Source organism: Pogoniulus pusillus, chromosome 8 (genome assembly GCF_015220805.1).
Source record: "Pogoniulus pusillus isolate bPogPus1 chromosome 8, bPogPus1.pri, whole genome shotgun sequence".
Lineage (NCBI taxonomy): Eukaryota > Metazoa > Chordata > Aves > Piciformes > Lybiidae > Pogoniulus > Pogoniulus pusillus.
Genome location: NC_087271.1, coordinates 14,810,274 through 14,834,864, shown reverse-complemented (window position 1 = coordinate 14,834,864; position 24,591 = coordinate 14,810,274). Strand labels below are relative to the sequence as shown.

Below are 24,591 nucleotides of genomic sequence, written 5' to 3'. Positions count from 1 at the left end.
GGCATTAAAAGATGTATCAATTAAAGGCACACTATAATTTTCTTGTGTAATTACTACACAGTTAGGGAAAGAGGAAAACTGTGCTTGGCTTTCTACACAGCTTTGTTACAAAAGAAGCCTGAATTCGGGTTTGCAGCAGTTCTGTCCTCTTCCATGCCTGAGAGCTGCCTGACAATAGGATCCAGATCTTTCAGTGCAAAAGCTGTCAGATTTACAATGCTCTGACAGCTTTCCATCCTGAAGTTTCAGTTTAGGTCCTTGGATAAATGCTGCAACCTCCCTGTGGCATTAGTGAACATTCTGATGATCTACCTCTTTAGGGTTTTTTGGTTTATTTTTTTTTTCCCCCTCTTCTCCCCCTCTACTCGCTCTGGTTAGACCCCATCTGAAGTACTGCATCCAGTTCTGGAGCCCCCATTACAAGAAGGATGTGGACATGTTGGAGTGTGTCCAGAGAAGGCCCACTGGGATGATCAGAGGGCTGGAGCAGCTCTGCTATGAGGACAGACTGAAAGAGTTGGGGCTGTTCAGTCTGCAGAACAGGAGGCTCTGAGGTGACCTTACTGTAGCCTTTCTGTATCTGAAGGGGGCCTACAAAAAAGCTGGGGAGGGACTTTTCAGGATATCAGGGAGTGGCAGGGCTAGGGAAAATGGAGCAAAACTGGAGATGAGTAGGTTCAGGCTGAACATGAATAGGAAGTTGCTCAGCATGAGAGTGGTGAGAGGCTGGAAGGGGTTGCCCAGGGAGGTGGTTGAGGCCCTGTCCCTGGAGGTGTTTAAGGCCAGGCTGGATGAGGCTGTGGCCAGCCTGATCTAGGGTAGGGTGTCCCTGCCATGGCAGGGGGGCTGGAACTAGATGATCCTTGTGGTCCCTTCCAACACTGACTGATTCTATGATTCTATAAATATACATGGGTCACGATCCTGTGAGATCTCACAGGACTTAGTGTCCAGCTGCTCTTCCATATGTTCTCTAGGCCAACACCTGCTGCAGAGATACTAACAGGACCCCACAGTTGGCAGGCTGCTCTAATTCCACTCAGCTGGTAGGTTGAAAGGTCATTCCTTTAATGCAGTCAGTTTGTGGCTTCCACGTGAAATGGAAGGAGCTGCTATCACTGCTAGGGCTTTATTTTATGAAATCCAGTGACCAAAATATCCAAATGTCCTCCATTTTCCTAATTTCTTCAACTGTCTAGAACATTTTTTAGGGCCTGATGAGAGGACAAACGTAATGGTTTAAACCAAAATAAATGGGTTAACCTCTCTGTTCCAGCACAGAAGTGAGGGAACATACAAAAAACTCCAGGTTGAGACAGAAAAAAGGGTGAGAAAAGGATAGAGTTCACTGAGTAAATCAGATAATCATAATACAGATTTTACTAAAGATTGGCACACCTTATTAAAAACTTTACCAGGTTATGTTTTCTTTACAGGACAGGAAAATGTGTCATTTTTTTTTTTCTGGCTGGAGTTTCTATACAAATCCAAAGAGGAAACGTATTTTAGATTGCTACTGAACTAGAACAGAAAAGAAAATGTATAAGACATTCTCTCATGTATATTTACGGAACAACATATACCAGAATTTCCAGCATGGCAGAGAAGTGCTCCACCCTCTTGGAGTGATACACTGATTGCTATCTTCCCACTGCCTCACTGCAGCTATTTCCACACCGAGAGAAAAGGCAGCAGCAGTGCACTCCAGTCCATTCGAACCCAGGTGGTCTTAAGGAGGTGAGTCTGCACTATCATTAGCTCTGCTTGATTCGTGCTCCATGGCAGCTCTGAATAGAAGCAGGAGACTTGGCATCAGATTGACACACACAGAAATAAAAAAATAAGGTCACTTTATAAACTAAGGGCAGTCCAGAAGACTACCCAGCAACTATGAGAAGTGCATCAAAGTCAAATCTCCCATTTGCAACTCATTGTTCAATTTCAAGCACCGAGCTTACAGAGAGAGAAGGAATCACAGAATCACAGGATTAACCAGGTTGGAAAAGAACCTTCAAGATCATTGAGTCCAGCCTGTCACGTAATACCTTCTAATTAACTAAGCCATGGCACAAAATGCCTCATAACAGTCTCCTTTTAAACACCTCCAGAGACAACAAATCCATCAGCTCCCTGGGCAGCCCATTCAAATGACAATCACTCCTGCCATGAAGAACTTCTTCCTAACATCCAGCTTGAACCTGTCCTGGCACATCCTGAGGCTGTGTCCTCTTGTTCTGTCACTTGGTGGTTGGCAGAAGAGACCAACCCCACCAGGCTACAACCTCCTTTCAGGTCGTTGTAGGGAGCAGTAAGGTCTGTCCTGAGCCTCCTCTTCTTCAGGCTGAACACCCCCTGCTCCCTCAGCCTCTCCTCACAGGGCTGTGCCCCAGCCCCCTCACCAGCCTTGGTGCCCGTCTGTGGACACGTTCAAGCACCTCAACATCTTTCTTAAATTGAGGGCCCCAGAACTGGAAACAGCTCCCAAGGTGTGGCCTAACCAGTGCTGAGCACAGGGGCAGAACTGGACCTTCATTTGTAAATGCATTTACATCAGATCTGACAAACTTTAATGACAATACCAATTAATTAATTTCTATGCTAATGATGATTTCAATGTTAAAGTTGCACCAATACATTGTTCTTGTAATTGATACCATATTTCTAAGCTAGAACCTGTTCATATGAGCAGTCTGCAGAGCTGCATATGATGCCAAACACAAACATTTAAAGTAATTTCCAGCATATTAAGTCTAACCCTCATTTCTCTTTCAATGATAGATGCAAGAATTCCATCTAGGTTGATTTTATGAAACAGTTAAGTGATCTGTATTCGGAGCAACACTGAAAATCCCCATGACAAAGTGTACTTGAACAAAAATACCCTGCTCGTGACACATCCTTTACAAGTAATGTGTTTTCATTTTTCACATGTTGCATCTCATTTATTTTATTCAGGCACACAGAGCAAAATCTACAAGATAAGGTAAAGCTTCCAATACCTTTGAAATAATAAATCATTTCCTACAGATGTTTTTCCCCACTGCAAGGCTCCTGCTCATTAATCAAACATTATCAGTATCTATCCCTGCCCAGTGCTAAGTGGGAAAGGCACCTCATTTTGAGTTTTGACTTTTATTCACTGCCTAGTCCCTGACCCCTACACCACCACATGTTTATTAGAAATATGGAAACCCCCACTGCATGGCAGATCTCACCAGGAGGAGATTTTAAATGAGTATCATAAAGCAAGGCACATTTTACTTGCAGAACTGAAGGAAACAAAGCCAAGCTGCTCTTCAGCTTGGCAACTCAAACATAATCACATTGTCTTCAAAGCTCTTTCCCAACATGTTAAGTAAAACAACCATGTAAGCAAACTATTTCTGGTCTAGATGTTTTAATACTCGAAATACTGAAATAAATACAAATCAGAAGCCCTGCAAGATAGACTTCCTTTTTGATAAATTATTAAAAATTTCATTTAAAAAAAAAAATCCAACACTGCATATGATCCTACACATCTTTAACAGCATAGTCCTTGGTGGGGGGAGGGGAAGGCAGTGGGGGAAATGGGGACATTTAAATAAAACAGTACAGTGTAAGAAGTTACCTGAGAAAGAAATTTTGCCTTTGTTGTGAGCACTGAGAATTTTTTTGAGTCCTGCCAACAATGCAAAATACAATTTGCATTATTGAATTTGCTATTCTGCATCATTACTGTTCTTTATCAAACTGCAGCAACAGAAATGAAATCTGAGAAAGCAGCACAAATTGCAGATGGTTAGGAGGGAAGATTTCTGGATCTCCCAAGAAGCAGTCTGAATGTTTGCCAGCAAAAGCAGTCTAGCTTCTCCACTGCCCTTTCACAGCACTGAGGCACTTTTCACAGCATTTTTAGTTCTAGGTTTCACTGTTTCTGTAAGACTGTCCAGAGAAATTAAGTCAGCCAAGAGGCCAACATCCAGACCTGAAGTGTCCCTCTCAGCAGTGCAACACACCATGCTGCTTCCCTCCAGCAATCTACTGTGTGGCATGATATATATATTTTTATTAACCAAGTGAAAAATTAAAGGCAATGAACATGGCTTACAGTTAGCAACAACTAGCATCTCCTGCCACAGCTGCAATCCACTCACCACTCCATTAGCTAAACATTTTGTTTGCATATTCTACAGCTTTCTAAATGAACACTGAACGTCACACTTGTGTCTATGATTATTCACTCTGCAAGGCTGGTTAAACACATTCCATTCGTGCAAGCATGGCAAGTCTGCAGAAGTGTCTGAGCTACAAGGTTTATTTTTCATGCTTCAGCACAATAACAGGCACATTCAGCACATGCAAACGTCTGTATTGGCAACTGAAAAATATGGGCCCAACTTGCCAATGAAGTGGCTGAGGGCGATGGGACTCTTCAGCTTCGAGAAAAGGAGCCTGAGAGGTGACCTCATCAATGTTTATAAACATGTAAAGGTGAGTGTCAGGAGGCTGGAGCCAGGCTCTGCTGGGTGATGCCCAGTGACAGCACAAGGGGCAATGGGTGGAAGCTGAGGCATAGGAAGTTTCATGGAAACATGAGGAGGATTTCTTTTCCCTGTGAGGTTGACAGAGACCTGGAACAGGCTGCCCAGGGGGTTGTGGAATCTCTCTCTCTGGAGGTATTGAAAATCCACACGAACACATTCCTGTGTGACCTGGTCTAGATGGTCCTGCTCTGTAGGTGATCCTGCTCTGGCTGAGCGGTTGTACTGGATGAGCTTTGGAGGTCTCTTCCAGTCCCTGACATTTTGTGATTCTGTATTAAGACTGTTGTGTCCCTACAATTCAAGAAAGCACTACAATTGCAGAACTAACTTTACTTCATCTTACTGGGCTTTCTGGAGAAAGATGTGCAAAAAGCAGGCATGGATTGCAACAATTAAGGGAGATTTCTTTAGATTCCATCTACTAGGGGAAGGAAGTCAGGGTATTTAATGCACATGAAGACAAAGCTTTATTATCAAGAAGCTACTACAGCAACAAGACAGGCAGGAACTTCACTCTAGTGAGTAGTACACACACCACAGGGTGTGTAAGGAGACAAAACAGCAATTTAAAATCCCATAATCTGGGCCAACTTCAGGATCTGCAGGAGTCTGGAAGACCAGCTAACCCCTGGAGTAGCCCTAAGCTCCTGTGTTGAAGCTGCAGAGGAAAAGGTAGCAGTGGGGCTCAGCTATTGCCTCAGGCACCAGCTTGACAGAGCTGTGTCAGCCCACTGAAGCTTTCCTAAGCTTTGTGTGGAGCAAGGAGGGATAAGTCACCTCACACAGGGGAGGATCAAATAATTAAAGCTGCCTAAAATCTATTCAGAACAGGCACAGCAATGCTTCATGGTTTGGACTTTCTCTTTTATCTTAGCCACCAAAAGTTTTTTTTTTTTAATGATCAGAGGGCTGGAGCACCTCTCCTATGAGGAGAGACTGAGGGAGTTGGGGCTGTTCAGTCTGGAGAGGAGGAGGCCCCCAGGTGAACTTATTGTGACCTTTCAGTATCTTAAAGTGGCCTACAAAATAGATGGGAGGGACTTTTTAGGCTGTCAGGTAGTCATAGGACTAGAGGGGATGGAACAAATCTAGAAATGGGTAGATTCAACTGGATGTTAGGAAGAAGTTCTTTAGCATGAGGGTGGTGAGACCCTGGAATGGTTTGCCCAGGGAAATGGCGGAAGCTTCATCCCTGGAGGTCATAGAATCAACCTGGTTGGAAGAGACTTCCAAGATCATCCACTCCAACCTATCACCCAGCCCTATCCAATCAACTAGACCATGGCACTAAGTGCCTCATCCAGTTTTTTCTTGAACACCTGCAGGGATGGTGACTCCACCACCTCCCTGGGCAGCCCATTCCAATGGCAAATCACTCTCTCTGTGAAGAACTTTCTCCTAACATCCAGCCTATACTTCCCCCGGCACAACTTGAGACTGTGTCCCCTCGTTCTATTGGTGGTTGCCTGAGAGAAGAGACCAACCCCCACCTGGCTACAACCTCCCTTCTGGTAGTTGTAGACAGCAATGAGGTCACCCCTGAGCCTCCTCTTCTCTAGGCTAAACAACCCCAGCTCCCTCAGCCTCAAGGCCAGGCAGGATGAGGCTCTGGACAGCCTGATCTAGTGTGAAGTGTTCCTGCCCATGGCAGGGGGGTTGGAACTGGATGATCCTTGTGGGCCCTTCCAACCCTGACCGATTCTGTGATTGTACAGAGAATATGAGAAACTCAGGAGCCACAACCCACTTTAAAAAAGGAAGCAGCTGCTATTTTGTCAGCCATTATGTAAAATATTCCTGGGAGCATGGTTTGGGTTTTAAAGCAACCCTTATCTGGCTCTCAAAAGATTAAGAAATCTCCCATATAAAAGGTTAGCTATCATTGTTCCTTTACAAAACAGTTGCATTGGCCTACAAGGACAGCATCAAGGCTGTGTTTCCCAGTGAACAGAAAAGCAATTCCATTTGAATCTAAGGAAATAAAGAATTGTGTCATTTTCAATGTCTAATTACTAAACAATATACTAACTATGTAATGAGGATAACTCTTTCTTTTCAAAGATGCATTCCATTTGCATCTAAAAATTTCAGTGTATTAGAGAGAAAGCTATAAACACTGCACTACTGAGAAACAGCCTTTGATAATGGTTAATGACATCACCTCACCTTGAGTAACAACTAGGTGCTGAAATGTCACTGTCTATAAAATGTTTGAATCTATTTGAAATACTCATCACCTGGAATATTGAATCCAGTCCTGCACTCCCCAGTTCCAGGACAAGGATCTACTGGAGAGTCCAAAGGAGGGCTACAAGGTTGCTGAAGGAACTGCATCACTGCCTAATGAGGAGAGGCTTGAGAGCCCTGGGACTGCTTAGTCTGGAGAGGAGAAGGCTGAGGGGAATGTAAGCAATGTCTGTAAATAGCTGAGGGCTGGGGGTCAGAAAGGAAGGGACAGGGACAGCCTCTGCTCACTTGTGCTCTGGCATAGGACAAGGGCCAAGGGATGGAAACTGCAGCACAAGAAGCTCCAGCTCAACATGAGGAAGATCTTCTTGACTGTTAGGGTCCCAGAGCACTGGCACAGGCTGCCCAGAGAGGTTGTGGATTCTCACTTTGTGGAGCCTTTCCAGCCCTGTCTGGATGTGTCCCTGTACAACCTGTGCTGGATTCTTTGGTGCTGCTCTGGCAGGGATTGTACTGGAAGATTGCCAGAGGTCCCTTCTGACCCCTAACATCCTGTGATCACACTTAAACAGCCAAAACAACCAACAATCAATTATTTCAAAAAACAATAACAAAAAATTCCTAGGAAATCTATTGTGAGTTATACCATTTCTCATTACATCAATGAAACAAGGGAAAAAAAACAAACTTGACAATTCTTAGAAACCAAGAACACAGAAAAAAATTCTGCTTGGTAGGCAACTGATAATTGCAACACAATGGCAATATCAATACTCAATACTCTGTTCAGCTCTGGGAATGTCAGTACAAGAGAGATGTTGAGGTGCTGGGGCGGGTGCAGAGCAGGGCAACGAAGCTGGGAAAGGACCTGGAGAATAAATCTGATGAGGAGTGACTGAGGGAGATGGGGATGGTTAGTGTGAAACAGAGGAGGCTGAGGGCAGTCCTCATGGCTCTCTACAGATACCTGAAAGGAGGTTGTGGCGAGGTTGGTGCTGGTTTTAACTCACAGGTCATTGGTGATAGAAGAAGAGGGCTCAAGCTGTAGCAGGGCAGGTTTAGAGTGGACATGAGGAAGATTTTTTTTCCCAGCAAGAGTGATTAGGTGCTGGAATGTGCTGCCCAGGGATGTGGTGATATCATCAAGCATGGCTATGTTTAAAGGTCTTTTGGATGTAGTGCTTGGGGATATGGTTTAAGGTGCACATTGCAGAGTATGGATATCAGTTGGGCTTGGTGATCCTGAGGGTCTCTTCCAACCTGAATGTTTCTGTGATTCTGTGCTTTAGAGACAAATTGGCTGCAACCTATCAATCTTTACATTTTCATTATTCCTGGTTTTTTTTGCTTCTTATGAAACATTTCACTAAAGACCTTTAGAATGATCATACTAGGTACTGAATGCATTTTCACTCTCTCTAATGGTTCCTGTTCAGCTTGCCACATTTTTAGTATTAATGAATGAACAATAGCCAAAGGATTTCCTGTGAAAGACAACACTGCCAAGGACAATGCTTGGAACAGAATTTCCTTTGTTCGACAAACATGAAATTTGTATAATCATTATCCCAACACTCTGAGTACTTAGCATGCTTATTTCTAGGTTTTCATCTTGTAAATATTGTTTTTTTAAAGATAATTGACAGTACATTCAGCATGAATACACTGAGAGTAGTAACAATACCAACAGTGTATCTTAATCACTGTGTCTGCCCCATACCATCTACCAGCACCAAGAACAAATTTTTAACCTGGTTTGACACTATAAAATATGCACAGAAAGCATATGAGGAATGCAAAATTTGATCTCAAGCCTATAGGACACAGCAGCACGACGCACAAACTCAAAGGAGTATTTCACTGAATTAACCAGATTGGAAAAGACCTTCAAGATCGAGTCCAACCTATCACCTAACACCTTCTAATTAACTAAACCATGGCACTAAGTGCCTCATCCAGTCTCCTTTTAAACACCTCCAGAGATGGCAAATCCACCATCTCCCTGGGCAGCCCATTCCAATGCCAATCACTTTTCCTGTGAAGAATTTCCTCTGAACATCCATCCTGAACCTAACCTGGCATAGCTTAAGGTTAGGGTGTTCTGTCCCTGGGTGCCTGGCAGAAGAGACCAGCCCCACATGGATACAACCTCCCTTCAGGTAGTTGTAGACAGCAATGAGGTCTGCCCTGAGCCTCCTCTTCTCCAGGATGAACACCTCCAACTCCCTCAGCCTCTCTTCACAGGGCTGTGCTCCAGCCCCCCTCGTTTGCATACCTATTAACATTCTCTTTAAAAGACTTACCCATGTGATACATACTATAATATTTGTATGCTTTATCCTAGCTATAAATACAGCCTTATCCTAGCTATAAATACAGCCTTTATCCTAGCTATAAATACAGCCTTATCCTAGCTATAAATACAGCCTTTATCCTAGCTATAAATACAATCATATTGCTGTACTGTATTGTATTGTATTAATTATAAATACATTATGCAAGGTGCTGCTGAGGCCTCTGGGATGACCCTGGATATATGTCCAAATCTCCAGGTGAGCCTACGAACTTATTGGAACTTATTGATAACTGTTTGCTTCAGATGGATAAGACCATGAGGAAAAGGTGAAATATTTGGGGTTGTTCTAGTGGGAGGTGTCCCTGCCTATAGTGGGGGGGTTGGTATTAGATGATCTTTGAGGTGCCTTCCAATCTAAACCATTCTATGGTTCAAGTCTAGAGAAGAGGAGGCTTCAGGGAGACTTTATTGTGGCCTTTCAATAGTTTTTTTAAGAAAGACAGAGAGCCTGCTGCAACAGGACAAGGGGTGATGGGTTAAATTAAAAGAGGGGAGATTCAGACTACATTTAAAGAAGATTTTTTTTATGCTGAGGGTTAGAAACACTGGCACAGGATACACAGATAGGGGGTAGATGCCCCATCCCTGGCAACATTCACCATGTGGAAAGGCACTCCGAGCAACCTGATGTAGTTGTGGATGTCCTTGCTGACTGCAGATGGTTGGATGAGACTACCTTTAAAGATCCCTTCCAATCCAACCTGTTCTGTAATTCTGTGATTAGCAGTGTCATTTAATTTCATAGTAAAAGCAACTGCGTGAGACTGGCATCTCTGGAAAGTATAGATGAGAACAGTAAAGAATAAGCTGCCCAGTGATGTGGTGGAGTCACCCACCCTGGATGTGTTTAAGGGTCATTTGGATGTGGTGCTTGGGGGTATGGTTTAAGGTGAATCTCATAAAGTAGGGTTATAGGTTGGACTTGATGATTCTGAGGGGCTTTGCCAACCTGGATATTTGTGTTAAAAAAAAAAAAAAAAAAAAAAAAAAAAAAAAAAAAAAAGAACAAATTTCAAACATTGTGACCACAAACGATACAAAAACCCCGGATAATAAATGATGCAAAAACCCTGGATAATTTGAGACACAGCAGCAAAAATACTGACACAGCTTAGCTGAAGATTACTCAGTATAGTGAATATGTAGAATTGGCTTCTCAGGTACCTGTTGCCTTTAAAAGTTACCAACCCATTAAAAATAAAACACCTGGAAGGCAGTGGATGTGTCTTCCCACAGTGACAGAAGCCATTATATCAGAAAAGAAAACTATAAAGACTTCTGCAATATGAAGCTTTCCAAACAATGCATTATGCCTGAAGGGAGAACTAAGAGATTCCCTTGGGCACAGACCACAAGTTGAAAAGGGCAACAGGTTCACGTGACTTTTGCACTGTGAACGACACTCAGAAAATCAGAATCACTGGTGACTGTGCCTCAAGAATGTGCCCAGCAGATCAAGAGAGGTTCTCCTCCCCCTCTACTCTTCCTGGTGAGACCTCATCTTGAGTACTGCCTTCAGTTTTGGGCTACCCAGTTTAAGAGGGACAGGGATCTGCTGGAGAGGGTCCAGCGGAGGGCTACAAGGATGATTAGGGGACTGGAGGGCATGCCTTATGAGGAGAGGCTGAGGGACCTGGGACTGTTTAGTCTAGAGAAGAGAAGACTGAGAGGGGATTTAATCAATGTTTATAAATCTCTGAGGGCTGGGGGTCAGGAGCAGGGGGACAGTCTCTGTTCACTTGATCCCTGTGATAGGACAAGGAGCAATGGATGTAAGTTGCAGCACAGGAGGTTCCACCTCAACACAAAGGGGAACTTCTTTACTGAAAGGGTCCCAGAGCACTGGAACAGGCTCCCCAGAGAGGTTGTGGAGTCTCCTTCTCTGGAGACTTTCAAGACCTGTCTGGATGTGTTCCTGTGTGACCTGAGCTAGATTGTATGGTCTTGCTCAGGCAGGGGGGTTGGACTTGATGATCTCTTTAGGTCCCTTCCAACCCCTAACATCTAGTGAGGCTGTAAGCCTGTGAAATAGGTGACCAAGAAGCACAAGAAACCACTGGATCAGACAGAAGCCTTAAGCCCTGCCCATGCCCAGGGACAATTTCCTAGGGACCACTTTCCTGAAAAAGAGACATTGCAAATTGGGAAGGTTTCTTAAAGGAATCCCTAAAGGTCCTTCATCAGTACCACAAGCCCAAGTTTTGCCTTGTCAATTCAATTCATTGAGCAGATATGCCCCTTGCTGAGTGGGCAGCCAAAGGAAGATAGATTCAAGAACATGATGAGACATAAACACCTTCTGCTTAAAACTTTATCCATTAACATAAAATGTGTTTGACATCTTCTTATCAATGATTGGCACTAAACAAGGGAGACTTTGATCCATTCCCTTCTTCTGTACAGTCTTTAAAAGAGTTAAATGTAACAAGCCTAAGGATTTAACCAACCACTTATCCTCCAGAAGTGAGATGAAGAAAAGCAAGAAATTTCTGGATCTACTGGAGCTACACAATTTTGGATTGTGTCAGTCTTCTTACAATTTTAGGTAGGACAATGTTTCCAAAAGTGTCTGATTGTATTAAAAGGCTGATTGGATGAAGTTCAACAAGGCTTTGCCAGGTCCTGCACCTGGGTCATATCAATTCTATGGTAAGCTACAGATTTGGGGATGTATAGTTAGAAGTTGTGACTCAGAGAGGGACCTTGGGATTCTGGTTGACAGATGACTGAACATGAGCCATCAGTGCCCAGGTGGCCAAGAAAGCTAATGGCATCCTGGCTTGTTTTAGAAACAGGGTGGGCAGCAGGGACAGGAGGGGATCATCTGCCTGTGCTCAGCTCTGGGGAGGCCACACCTTGAGTGCTGTGCTCAATTCTGGGCCGCTCATTACAAGAGGGACATTGAGGGGCTGGAGTGTGTCCAGAGAAGGGCAACAAGGCTGGAGAAGGACCTGGAGCACCTGGGATTCAGTAGTGACTGAGGGAGATGGGGGTATTCAGGCTGGAGAAGAGGAGGCTGAGGGCAGACCTCATTGCTTTCCACAGCTCCTTGCAGGGAGATTGGAGAGAGGAAGGGGCAGCTTCTGCTCCTTGGTGGCAAGGGACAGGAGCAGACGAAATGGCTCCAAGCTGCCCCAGGGGAGGTTCAGGCTGGATGCTAGGAGGGTTCTCAGCCATTGGAATGGTCTGCCCAGGGCAGTGCTGGAGTCCTCATCCCTGGAGGTGTTTAAGCAGACTTGAGCTGGCACTTAGGGACATGGTTTAGTGTTGAGCCTTCAGTGCTGGGTGGGAGGTTGGGCTGGATGAGCTTGAAGGGCTCTTGCAACTGTATGTTTGCTATAGTTCTTCAGTCCACAGTGGATGACTGGCACCCTCCTTACAAGGAAGCAGAGCCTGAGTTATGTAAATCGGTAGGCACCAACTTACCAGCTGTACTTCAGCTGGTTGTACATTATTTGCCTGAGTATTAACATGGAAGCAAAAAGACAGCAGCATAATTAATACATCCAAAAGATAAAAGTGGAGTAGACTTTCATAAACCACAGGTAAGCAAACAGAGCTTGTTAGGTGTAAAGAAGTCTAGTCTGTAACAGAATACAAAATGCAGTCTTTGCCATCAGCTTTGTGGGCAATATCTTGTTTGGTTATGTACTTCTCAAAGTTCAAAATGGCAAAAAATAAATGACTAAACTTCCCCAAAGCAATAAGTAATGTTAGATTAATCTCCTAAGATGTTCAAAAAGATAAAATAACTACCGGTAAAACAACATGAATCAAATTGAATTTGTCATTGTTTTTATAGGAGCATTACTTTAAGGAAACTATCCGGTATCTTGGGAAGAGACAGCAGAGTGCTTTGGAAAAATATGTGCAGTGGAGATTGTTATGGTAAGTAGTTTTATTGGTAGGAAAGACAAGTAAATAAAAGCATGGAAATCCATCTAATTTTCAAACAAATAACTTAAGGGTGCCCAAGGGCAGATTATTAGGATTTTTTAAAGGTGTCCTCAGAGTATTAATAACAAATAAGGTGTTTTGTGCATCTGAGTTCTAAAAGTCTTCAACTCCTTACTGCTTCAGATATGTGTTAGGAATGTTCTGCCAATATCCAGAGCAGTTGTGAGGACTGCAGGAGTGGAAGAATAGCTTACTACAAATGCTGAGAGAAGAAAAAGTTGCCTCAAGCCTAAATATTATTGGATGTATGGACCTTGTTGGTCTCAAAGAAAGATGCTGCACTGGGAATAAAAGCAAGTTTAAGCATTAAAGATCATATTTAATATTATACATATATTTAAAATATATATCCTATATAAAGATGATATTGACTGCTGAATTTTAAATAATATTATAAATATATAACATAATAATATGTAAAGATATATCCCATGTAAATATTATTTTGACTGATAGATTTTAAATATTATAAATATATAACATTGACAATGTATAAAGACATACCCTGTATAAAGATGAAATTGACTGTTAGACTGTAAATAATATTACAAGTATATAACACTATAATGTTATATTATTAGACAAAATGACAGATTGAGAATCAGCAGAAGTTGGGAATAACCTGCATACTGAAGGATAACAATTTCTTTTATCAGAACCCATTCATGGTGTAATTTCTTTAGAATACTCTTCACATGGAAAAAAATAAGAAATATGTTGTTAGAGGAGGGTGCCTTCATTTTCCAAGCAGTGAGGCAGAAGCCAAGGCTTCCAAAAGGTAGCTTTTAAGAAAGTCCTCTACCTGACTGCACAGACTTGTATAGACCTTCTTCCTTGGGACTTTATTTCATGCAGTTGCAGCTCGATGTGTCATTTTTATCCTATTTTGTACTAAAATAGATTGGATCCTGGCCAAGTGCCAGGTCCTGCACTTGGGCCACAACAACCCCAAGCAATGCTACAGGCCTGGGGCATTGTGTCTGAAAAGCTGCCTGCAGAAAGGGACCTGGGGATTGTAAAGGACAGGCAACTGAATATGAGCCAGCAATGTGCCCAGGTGGGCAAGAAAGCATATTGGCTGGGATCAGAAATGCTGTGACCTGCAGGAGCAGGGAGGTGATTGTCCCTTTGGACTCTACTCTGGTGAGGCCACACCTTGAGTGTTGTGTTCAGTTTTGGGCAGTGAAATACAAGAGAGATGTGGAGGTGCTGGAGTAGGTCCAGAGGAGGGCAAGGAAACTGTGAAAGGCCTGGGGAATAAATCTGATGAGGAGCCACTGAGGGAGCTGGGGATGGTTAGTGTGAAAAAGAGGAAGCTGAGTGCAGACTTCATTGCTATCTACAGCTACCTGAAAGGAGGCTGTGGGAAGGTTGGTGCTGGTCCTCTCTGACAGGTCATTAGTGATAGAAAAGAGGGAATGGCCTCAAGCTGCAGCAGGGCAGGTTTAGACTGGACATGAGGAAGACTTTTTCCCAGCAAGAGTGGCCAGGCATTGGAATGCTTTGCCCAGGGAGGTGGTGGAGTCACCAAGCTTGGATGTGTTTAAAGGTCGTTTGGATGTGGTGCTTGGGAATACGGTTTAGGGTGCACCTTGTAGAGCAGGGTTCTTGGCTGGGCATGGTGACCCTGAGGGATTTGTCCAGCCTGAATGTTTCTGTGATTCTGTGAAATTCTTGACTACTTTTTGCATTTTATATGTAACACCAAAGTCTCACAGCTCTGTCTGAATAAATGGTTTGGAATATTTTGCTCTGTCACAATAAAATGTAATTCCAAGTCTTTCACCTGACTCTGCACACTGTTTTAGCTTTGATTGTGTAAAGATAGTAACACCTATTGTTATCCTTTATAAAATCCTGGGCAACGTGCACTGTCTTTTCAAGACTCTGAGACAATGACAACCCTTGTCTACAAGCATTAATAAAACCAATCCAGAAACTAAGGCAGGCACACATTTATGGTGAGTATCCAGTTGATCATGTTTCAAACATCATTTTTTCCTGCACTACCTCCCAACATATTGCTTTTCTCCCTTGCTTCTTGTGTTTTAGCTGCTCTTCAGGCTTCAAATTCTATGCAGCAAAAAGTGCATCATGTATCACAGAATCACATAGAATGGGCTGGGCTGGAAGGAACCTTCAAAGCTCATCCTATACAACCCCCTCTGCACTCAGCAGGTACATCCTCCACTAGATCAGGTTGCCTACAGCCCTGTCCAGCCTCACCTTCAATAGCTTCAGGGATGGGGCCCCAAACACTTCCCTGGACAACCTATTCTGGTGCTCAACTACCCTCATGGTGCAGAACTTGTTCCTAACATCCAATCTGAATCTGCTCTGCTCTAGTTTGAAGCCATTGCCCTCATCCTGTCCTTGCAGGCCTTTGCAAACAGTCTCTCTGCAGCCTTCTTGTAGCCTCTTTCAGGTACTGGCAGGTTGCTCTTAGGTCTCTCTGGAGCCTTCTCTTCTCCAGGCTGAACACCCCCAGCTCCCTCAGCCTGTCCTTGTAGCAGAGCTGCTCCAACACCCTGAGCATTTTCATGGTCCTCCTCTTGACCTGCTCCATCAGGTCCATATCCTTCCCTCTATAGAGTGCTCCAAAGCTGGATGCAGCACTGCAGGTGAGGTCTCACCAGAGCAGAGCAGGGCAGAGGGGCAGGATGCCCTCTCTCCATCTCTGGCCACACTGCTTTGGATGCAGCCTAGGCTGCCATTGGCCTTCTGTGCTGCAAGCTCACACTGCCTGCTCATGTCCATCTTTCATAAAAATTGTCAAAATACTTACAGAATTATAAAACAATGCAATCGAACACAAAATTAGAGCTTAGAAGATCTTAAGAGCCTAAGGCTGCACAATGCTTGTTAAAGTTCAATCTTTAACATAGATCCATTATATTTTGCTCTACTTGCTACAGTACTGCTGAGACAAATAGGGCTTCACAAAGAGGCCTAAAAGCATAATTTGAGGGAACGTTTTAGATTAAAATAAACAGAAAACAATTCTGAGAAACCACCAACCAACAGATGAATCTAAATCCTGGATATGTTGTCAAATGACTCTGCCTCTACACTTTTCCCTCTGGAGGTGATGAGAGAAATAGCAAGCAAAGAGAAAGTGGAAAAGCAGAAATACAAGGTAAACCAAAATATCAGAGAAGCACACAAATAAAAATCTCTTCACAACTATTTTGAATATGACATATTTCTTCCATCCATGCCTGTGCTGGCCATGGGCCTGTGGGGCACATATGCAGATTTCATGTCCTCCAAATTTGGTTTACGAATCAGGAGTACGATGCAGAGTTTTTTGTTTTGTTTTGTTTTTTCCTGTAGCAGAAGCAAAATGAACATCTGTTCACTTTTTGTCGTGTAGGTTTATATCTGGGTGGGTGGGTGTGAACAGAGCTCTTGATGTGTAATATTCTTCCCATCTGCACACCAGGTGGCACTGCATAGTTAATCAGAAGTTAATAACAGGCATGAGGAGATTACTTATTTTGGGGGGAAGAGACAGTAAATCAATCTCACAGGGGGGTTTTAAAGACAAGGTACATCAATGCTTGGACTTTTTTTTTTTTGGGGGGGAGGGGTGGGTGTAATTTCATTCCAATCAATAGAATCATCTGATTATATTGTTGTTTGAATGCTATGTTAATTAACTATGAATGACTGCAATTATCATAAAGGTTCTTCTCACAGGGGATTTTTTTTTCTTTAATGTACAGTTTTGTCCCTTGCCACTAGGAGATACTATTTGAGATACCTCCAAACAACAATCTGCTTCTATTTATTTATAGTCACCTAATCTACTGTTTTACACTATTTAACAGAACCTCTGAATACCATAATTTGATGAAACTGGCTTGATAGCAATTTAGTGTCACAAGATGGAGGAAGAAACAATAAAGCTTCATTGCTAGCTGCATTTGCCCTGTACTGAGATATTAACTGATTAGTAAGTGCTGCAAATTTCAGCCCAGGGACTTAAAGGCTCTAAGTAATTTCTGAGAACAGAGGGTTCTGATCTTTAAAACTATTTTATCAAATAAAACCAGCTTTGAAGAGGTCTTTTAATCTGAATTTTCTATAAAGAGAACGTAGCAGTTATATAAACACTCAATGTTATGGTAGAGTTAGGAAGAAGTTCGTTCCAGTGAGAATGGTGAAATATTGGCACAGGTTACACAGGGAAGTTGTGGCTGCTCCCTGGAGGTGTTGAAGGCCAGGCTGGATGAGGCCTGGAGTGACCTGTTCTAGCAGGAGGTGTCTTTGCCTGTGGTGGGGGGTTGGAACTGGATGAGCTTTGAGGTCCCCCATTCTATGATTCCATGACAGAGGTTTGTGTAAAAGTCTGTTTCTGGCGATAGCCTTTCCCATCTATTTGTCTGAATGCCACATGAAACGTCCTTAAATTATTTCACTGCTGAAGTCATTGGTTTGCAATCAGTTAAACAGCTCTATACAAAACAGCTTTGTACTTTTTCTCTTTGTGGAATCTTGCAAGACAGTCCCATAAAGCTGTGTTCCCCAAGATTGTAGCTGAACTTCAAGGATGGGCAATAAAAGCCTTAGATTTCTGGATTTGCTCTCCTAGCCAGGGGAGACGAAGCCACTTGGAGGTTTCTTGTAAAAATCGCAAGCACTCTAGCCTGAAAATCAGCCTAGGGACACAGTAACACAAAGCGTTCAGCCTATTCTGCTCTCTGTAAGGTATCCTTCACTGCCTTCCTTTGCTGCCACCTCCTGTAGCCCTTCCCCCCATCACTGATGTCTCCTTTTGCTCTCAGCGTGCCAAGTCCCTGCGGCGTTTACAAAAGGCAGGAAATGATGAGAGGCTTTTTGCTTGTTTTAATAGCAACATTTTCAAACTGGTTTGGCAGCTCAGTCACAAATTCTTCACAAGTATTTCTAGGCAGAGAGTATTGAGTGTAACCTATCAAATCTGGAAAGGATTTAGAGATTAGTTTTAAAACTTCCAAATTCACTTGGGAGATGTAATTCCTATGTATTATAGCTTGTGAATAACAAAATAAGACCTGGAGATCTGTAACTGGAAGATAAACAACAATTGTTTAAATTAAAATCTTAGGGGCCTCTATTTCTTCATCAGAATTTTTAATCACTTGCTGAAATAAAATGGATTAAGACTAGAAATTGCACTGGACTAAATGACAATGAAGATAGAACTAAAAAAACACAGTAGAAATTCCCATAAAGTATTTCCTTGACTGCTTCTCACTTTGCTTGGATGCACTTTTCACTCTCAAACAAACATTCTCGTGTTTGCTACTGCCGGTAATTTTGATGTATGAAACTCAGATTCATGGAGTACCCTTTGATAACTAAAATGTGTGTGTTCTGAAATCAGGACTACCCTTTAATGTCTAAGCTAGGTGTGTTCTGAAATCAGAACAGTCTATCTCTTGGTTCTTTATATACAAAGCTGTTGTGGAGGGCCCGTAGGCCCAAAATAGGCTTATTTATGCCTTGCCCTGCCTGGACGTGTTTTTCTGCCCATAACCAGAGATAAACACATAACAAGCACAAAGTGGCACAAGAGGCATGGTGCCATAAAGTCTGGCCTGGCCAGGGCCCCTGATTGTGTAAGGTTGTATAAGCCCCCACACGCCCAGCTTGTGCCTGCCTAGTGCAAGTTCTGTGTGATTCCCATATTTGGAAGGTCCAGGCTTGTGGATTTTGCCTATTATGGTAAGGTTTGTCTGAATGCCAACCTGATTGGTCATTCTAGTGGCCAAGGGGCCATTCATCTTGGCCCACATTTAATAAATAGGAGTACACAGGTAAACAAAGAGCTCAGGCTCACTTGCTCAGGGCTCCCCCGATTGCTCACTTGCTCAGGCTCCCCTGCATTACTCAGGCTCACGCTCGCTCACTCGCTTAGACTCACCAGCACTGCTTATGCCTGCTTGCTTTGCTGTTATTATGGAGACAGGATCTCCCATAGCCTCCCAGCCAGCTGTGCACACTTGCATGCCACTGCAGTGAGTTATCAGGATTAGATCCTGTGTTGCCTGCCTTTACCTACTGGGAGCTCAGTCTCCCAGCCAGCCATGCACACCCGCACGCCTGCTGCCTTAGCATTGCCTGGTAAGTGCCATTGCCGCTGAGTTAACCAGGAGCAGACTCCACTTGTCTGCACGCGACCAGCCTACGTAGCCAGCGTGAGACCATGCTGACACTGCATGGAATCGTACTCCTCCTGCACCTGAGGCCTTGGACAGAGCATCCAGGAGAAGCTGGGAGACAAGGGCAGAGATTGCATCCTTCACCGGGAGAACAAGGTCAGAGACTGTCATTTCCCCAGAAGCCAGGAAGATTCTCCTTTCCCAGAAGCCAGGAGGATTCCAGCCTCAAAGTCCATGGGCAAAGCTCCCCTGAAGTTTGGACACTTGTATAGGCTGTGACGTAGCCCCAGAGGGTAATTGATAATTAATGAGTTGTAAGTAAATGCTTTAGTGCCTCTATAATTTCTATTGGCTTCTGCCATAGAGCAGAAAGAGCTTTCAGCCCACCCTGCTGGGCATGCAGTATATTGACCCCAAGAGGCATTAAACCACAGGGAAACTCCTCTCTCTGTTTATAGTTTGAATTGTTTGCTAGTTATTAGTAAGTTATGGTTTGGTTTTAATGCTAGAATGTCTTCATGACCATATAGATCCTTTTAATATTAAAATGCAGTGGTTGGGGGTGGAGAGAGTTCAGAATGTTGAAATTAATAAATTATATATTTTTATAGAATGTCATCTTGCATCAACTAATTTCTGCCCTCTGCCACAACTGACGTAGGTAGCAGAATACCCCTCTGTGCCAAAAGCACAAGATACATCTGCTGCCAGATGTTGCAAAATATCCATCTTTGTAGAGAGGAAACTGGAAGGACATGTGAGGAAATGCTGGACGAGCAAGAGGCAATTCATATATTGATTCTCTAGCAATAAACAGAAGGACATCATTAAGAAATAGATGCATGAAACAGTTCAGATAAGGCAAAACCCAGAAAGAGACTGAAGGAAACTACAGACCAGTCAGCCTCACCTCCATCCCTGGAAGGCTGATAGAGTAGCTCATTCTGGAGGCCACCTCTAACCATACAGAAGAAAAGAGGGATTATCACGAGCAGCCAACATGGATATACCAAGGGAAGATGTTGCTTGACTAACCTGATAGCCTTCTATGATACCATGACCAAATGAGTAGACAAAAGAAGAGCTGTGGATGTCATCTACCTTGACTTCATCAAACCTTTTGATAATGTCTCCCATAGTATCATCAGGAGATGTGGCATAGATGGTTGGTCTGTGAGGTGAACTGAAAACTGCTCCAAAACAGAGTTCAGAGAGTTGTCATCAGTGGCACAGAATCAAGTTGGAGGCCTGTGGCCAGTGGTATTCCTCAGAAATCAGTACTGGTCCAGTTTTGTTCAATATTGTTATCAACAACCTGGGTGAGGGCATTGACTGCACCCTCAGCAAGTTTCTGCTGATACAAAACTAGGGGAGTCACTGACACCACTGTGTCAGCACTGGCTGTGCTGCCATCCAACCAAATCTGGGCAGGTTGAGAGCTGGGTGAAGGCAAACTTCACAAAGTTTAGTAAGGACAAGTGCAGGGTCCTGCAGCTGGGGAAGAGCAACAGCAGGCTTCAGTACAGGTTCAGGCTGCCTTGCTGGAGTGGAGCTCCATAGAGAAAGCCCTTGAAGTGCTGGTGGGCAGCAAGTTCTGCATGGGCCAGCAATGTGCCCTTGTGGGCAAGAGAGCCACATCCTAGAATGCATCAGGAAAAGTGTGGCCAGCAGAGCTAGGAAGGGTCTTCTCCCCCTCTGCTCTCCCCTGCTGAGACCACACCTGCAATACTGTGTCCAGTTTTGGGCTCCCCGGTTTAAGAGAGACAGAAACCTGCTGGAGAGAGTCCAGCAGAGAGCCATGTGGATGACTGTGGGACTTGAGCATCTCCCTTACGGAGAGAGACTGAGAGCCCTGAGGCTGTTTAGTCTGGAGAAGGGAAGGCCAAGAAGGGATCTGATCCATGCGTACAAATATCTGAAGGGTGAGTGTCAAGTGGAGGGGACTAAGCTCTTTTCACTGGTCAGCAGCAATAAGACAAAGAGCAATGGCTACAAACTGGAACAGAGAAGGTTTCACCTCAACATGAAGAGAAACTTCTTTACAGTGAGGGTGACAGAGCCCTGGAGCAGGCTACCCAGAGTTTATGGAGTCTCCTCTGGAGATTTTCAAAACCAACCTGGATGCATTCCTGTGCAGACCACCCTGGGTGATCCTGCTGTTGGTAGAGTGATTAGACTGAATAATCTCCAGAGGTCCCTTCCAACCTCTAAAGTTCTGTGAAAGAAAGAACTCCGAAAAACAAAACAGGTAACAGGCAATCCTCTGATAGAGATTTACCTGCCATTTGTTCTGGTGTAGTGCTATGAGAGGGCAGTGCCAACTCCCAGTCTGCCACTGTTCAGACTGATGGCTTCCATTAATGTTCCATCCAGATAACTCTCAAAGCTTTTTCTCCAATCTAGTGTTTGCTAGTACAGTGCATGCCTTTATTACCCCTAACTCCACATTGGTATCTACAACTTCATACACAGCCACAGCCTCACTGGGAAAAGTAAGATGGTGAAAAACAAAACAGTATGAAGGTAAGGTGTAACTCACATTTTTATCCTAGAAGTTGCCAGAAGTTGATTACATCTATTGCCTGTCTGTTCACCTTCTGGCCCAGTCTGAGGTGTTTTCCTGAGCTTTAAACCATAACTTAAACATGCCAGACCTACTGATTAAAAAGTCTTTCACCTTATGAGAAACCATCATAGTATCAATGCCTCAGTAAGAAAAGACTTGAAGCTAAGCATCTTTATTTATTGATATTATTAATAATAGTTACAATAATCAGAGTGACACACTCAGCCTGTATCCCCTTGCGAACTTCTAGAAATTCTTTACCCTTCAGGCCTGAAACAGAGCAAATGCATTGACTAAAGCACACTTTAAACAACTTCCCAAGTTGTTTAAAGGCTCTCAAAAAGCCTTTTCTGTTCATGTTCTTCAGTTTTGTCACTTGCTAGAAGGTATCAGATTTTCATAGAACCAGTCTGAGTTGGAATGACCACAAAGATTATCTAGTTCCAATTCCCCTGCCATGGGGAGGGACACCCTACCCTAGATCAGGCTGGCCAGAGCCTCATCCAGCCTAGCATTAAACACCTCCAGGGATGGGGCCTCAACCACCTCCCTGTTGATTTTCCATCAAGACACAGATGCTTTCAGAAGCAAATTACAACAACTTTTTAAAAGAAAAATCTTCTCTTTTATGTAAGTAGTGTTCTGGAATTGTTTTATTTCCATGATCAGAGCAACGTTCAAATGCCACACTTTCATCAAATGTGTTTGTTCAGCAGGCAACAAAACCAACAAGAAACAGTAAAGACTCACTATAAAAAAAACTGCTGCTGGTGATAACCTATAAATGCATTAATTAATGCATAATAGCATTTATATAGCTAACCATAGAGATCTGTGCCACTTGTCTTCCCTCTTTTACCACTAGTATGCAAATAGACATTGCTGTCCAGTGTTTTACAAGAGAGGTGCCAGGCAGACTTGGGGGTAAAGCAGACGGACCAACTTCACTCCAAATGCACGGACCAACTGCACTCCAAAACTTTGTAGGACAACATAATCCTTCATTTACATCAATATCCTCTGTTTCCTAATACAGCCACTAAACACACAGGCTACAGAAGAAATATGCTTCAAATACCTTCTCTTGTTCATTAAAATTCTGTCTGTGTGCCTTCATCTAGCATCTCTATGGCACAAGGCTCTCTACATAGACTTCCAACCAAAACCATTTTATACTGAGACAACTTTATTAAGTTATGAAAACAAAATGAAGAAAATTGAGGTCACAAGTGGACATCAAACATTCCAATCCTGTGTGCAGTACTTGGAGGTCACTTTTGTTAACCTTAAAGTAGCAGTCCAGCTAAAATGCCTGAGTCAGACATGCAGAAGAATCATGCTGATACTCCAAAAATGACCAACTTTTTTTTTCCTACATGTTAGACTTGGAAAATAAATAAATATTTATTTACTTATTAATCCCTTTTTGGTAAGTTTTCACAAAGCAGTTTGAAAGACACAAATGAAAACAGTAAGAAACCTAAGTCAGACCATTGTCTTGTACACAATTACATCAAAATATGACATATCAGAAGTCCTGTGTCTGTAAAGTCTCTAATAATGTGAGGCTTTAGGATTAGATAAATCACAGTACTCTGTATTACAATCACACAACAGATTAGACCTGCAAAAGCTTATTATACTGCATAAGCAGATGGCAAACAACAGTTGTCGCTGTACGAAGAATTACATCTCTGTAATCAATAATAGGAAGGAAGAACAGTTGGACAACTTGTTTCCTATTATGTTCACTTAGGCAACGTCTAGATCAATAAAGAGCATTAAGCCTCATATCAACTGTAGGAGATGCCTGCTCAGAATACCTATGATATGGTAGTGATGTGTCCAGCTGTACTTCAAAATACTTGTAAATGGATAATAGTTCTAATCTAACACTAAAAAGCAGCAATGGTTCAGATAGCAGGCAGGTGCAGGACTTCTTTAGCATATGAAAGAAGCAGATCTATGATGCCAGTTTTAGTCTAAGTCAAAGTTAGCTATTTCGTTAACCCATCCCATAATTACACTTTGCTATGGGCCATCTGAAGGAGACACATGTTTTCTGTGGAGGAAAGAAAAAAGAAAAAGTAGCCAAGTATGGTATCATTGGCTTACATGTAGAGGCAGTGATGCCATGGGTCCCCAAAATTGAAAATGGAACTTGTGTTATCACTGCAGGCCAATGCAGCAATTAACTACAAGCAAGGTTTTGTATTCAGCCATTTTTTAACTACATAAACAAGCAATGAACCAACCAGTCCAGCTACATCCTCATCTTATGTAAAAATCTATCCAATAAATGGGAGAAGTTTAACAAGTAGCTATTTTAAGCCAGCTAGCTTTAGCTTCCTGAGTTTCTAAAGTTTTGCCCATCTGCCATACTTTCAGAACACATCAAATAGAAGCTGCCTTGCTGTTCTAGTTTAGAGCTTTGCGGAGACCCAGAGCCCACAGAACAACTTTCACTCCAAGATGCTTCCCCTCTCCCCCACACTTTGAAAAGAAAAGAATTGGGTAGGAAGAGCAGAAAGGGGTAAAACACCCACAGAAAACAGTCTAGCAACAATGTTTGGAAGTTAAAAAAAAAATCAAACCACTTTTAAAATAAATAAAAGGTATTTATGTTAAGGGACTTAACAAAGGCATAAGGGAAGGGAAACAGGTACAAAAATATATATACAAAACCAGATGGATGACAATGGATGGAGGTAGATTCAGGAAGCAACTGGTCCAGCACATGTTTGGCTGGCCACATGGTTCAGCTGGAGCAGTGAGAGAGTTGTCCTTCAGGCAAGGCAGAGAGAGAGCAAACCAGGAAGCTTGCTTTTATAGTGTGGCAGAAAGAAAGTGGGC

General features: G+C 43.1%; 1 protein-coding gene across 6 annotated transcripts in view; it reads right to left on the bottom strand.

Moving 5' to 3' along the window:
• The window catches only part of DPYD (dihydropyrimidine dehydrogenase), a 647,138-nt gene that overhangs the window by 390,171 nt on the left and 232,376 nt on the right, over positions 1 to 24,591 (bottom strand). The window contains exon 9 of one of the 6 annotated variants that reach the window (XM_064147335.1): positions 23,402 to 23,800. The exons of the other annotated variants lie outside the window; for them this stretch is intronic. Coding sequence (XP_064003405.1) covers positions 23,760 to 23,800 — 41 coding nt within the window. The 3' untranslated portion in view covers positions 23,402 to 23,759. Of the gene's footprint in view, positions 1 to 23,401; positions 23,801 to 24,591 lie in introns of those variants that run through there. 6 annotated transcript variants of the gene reach the window in all.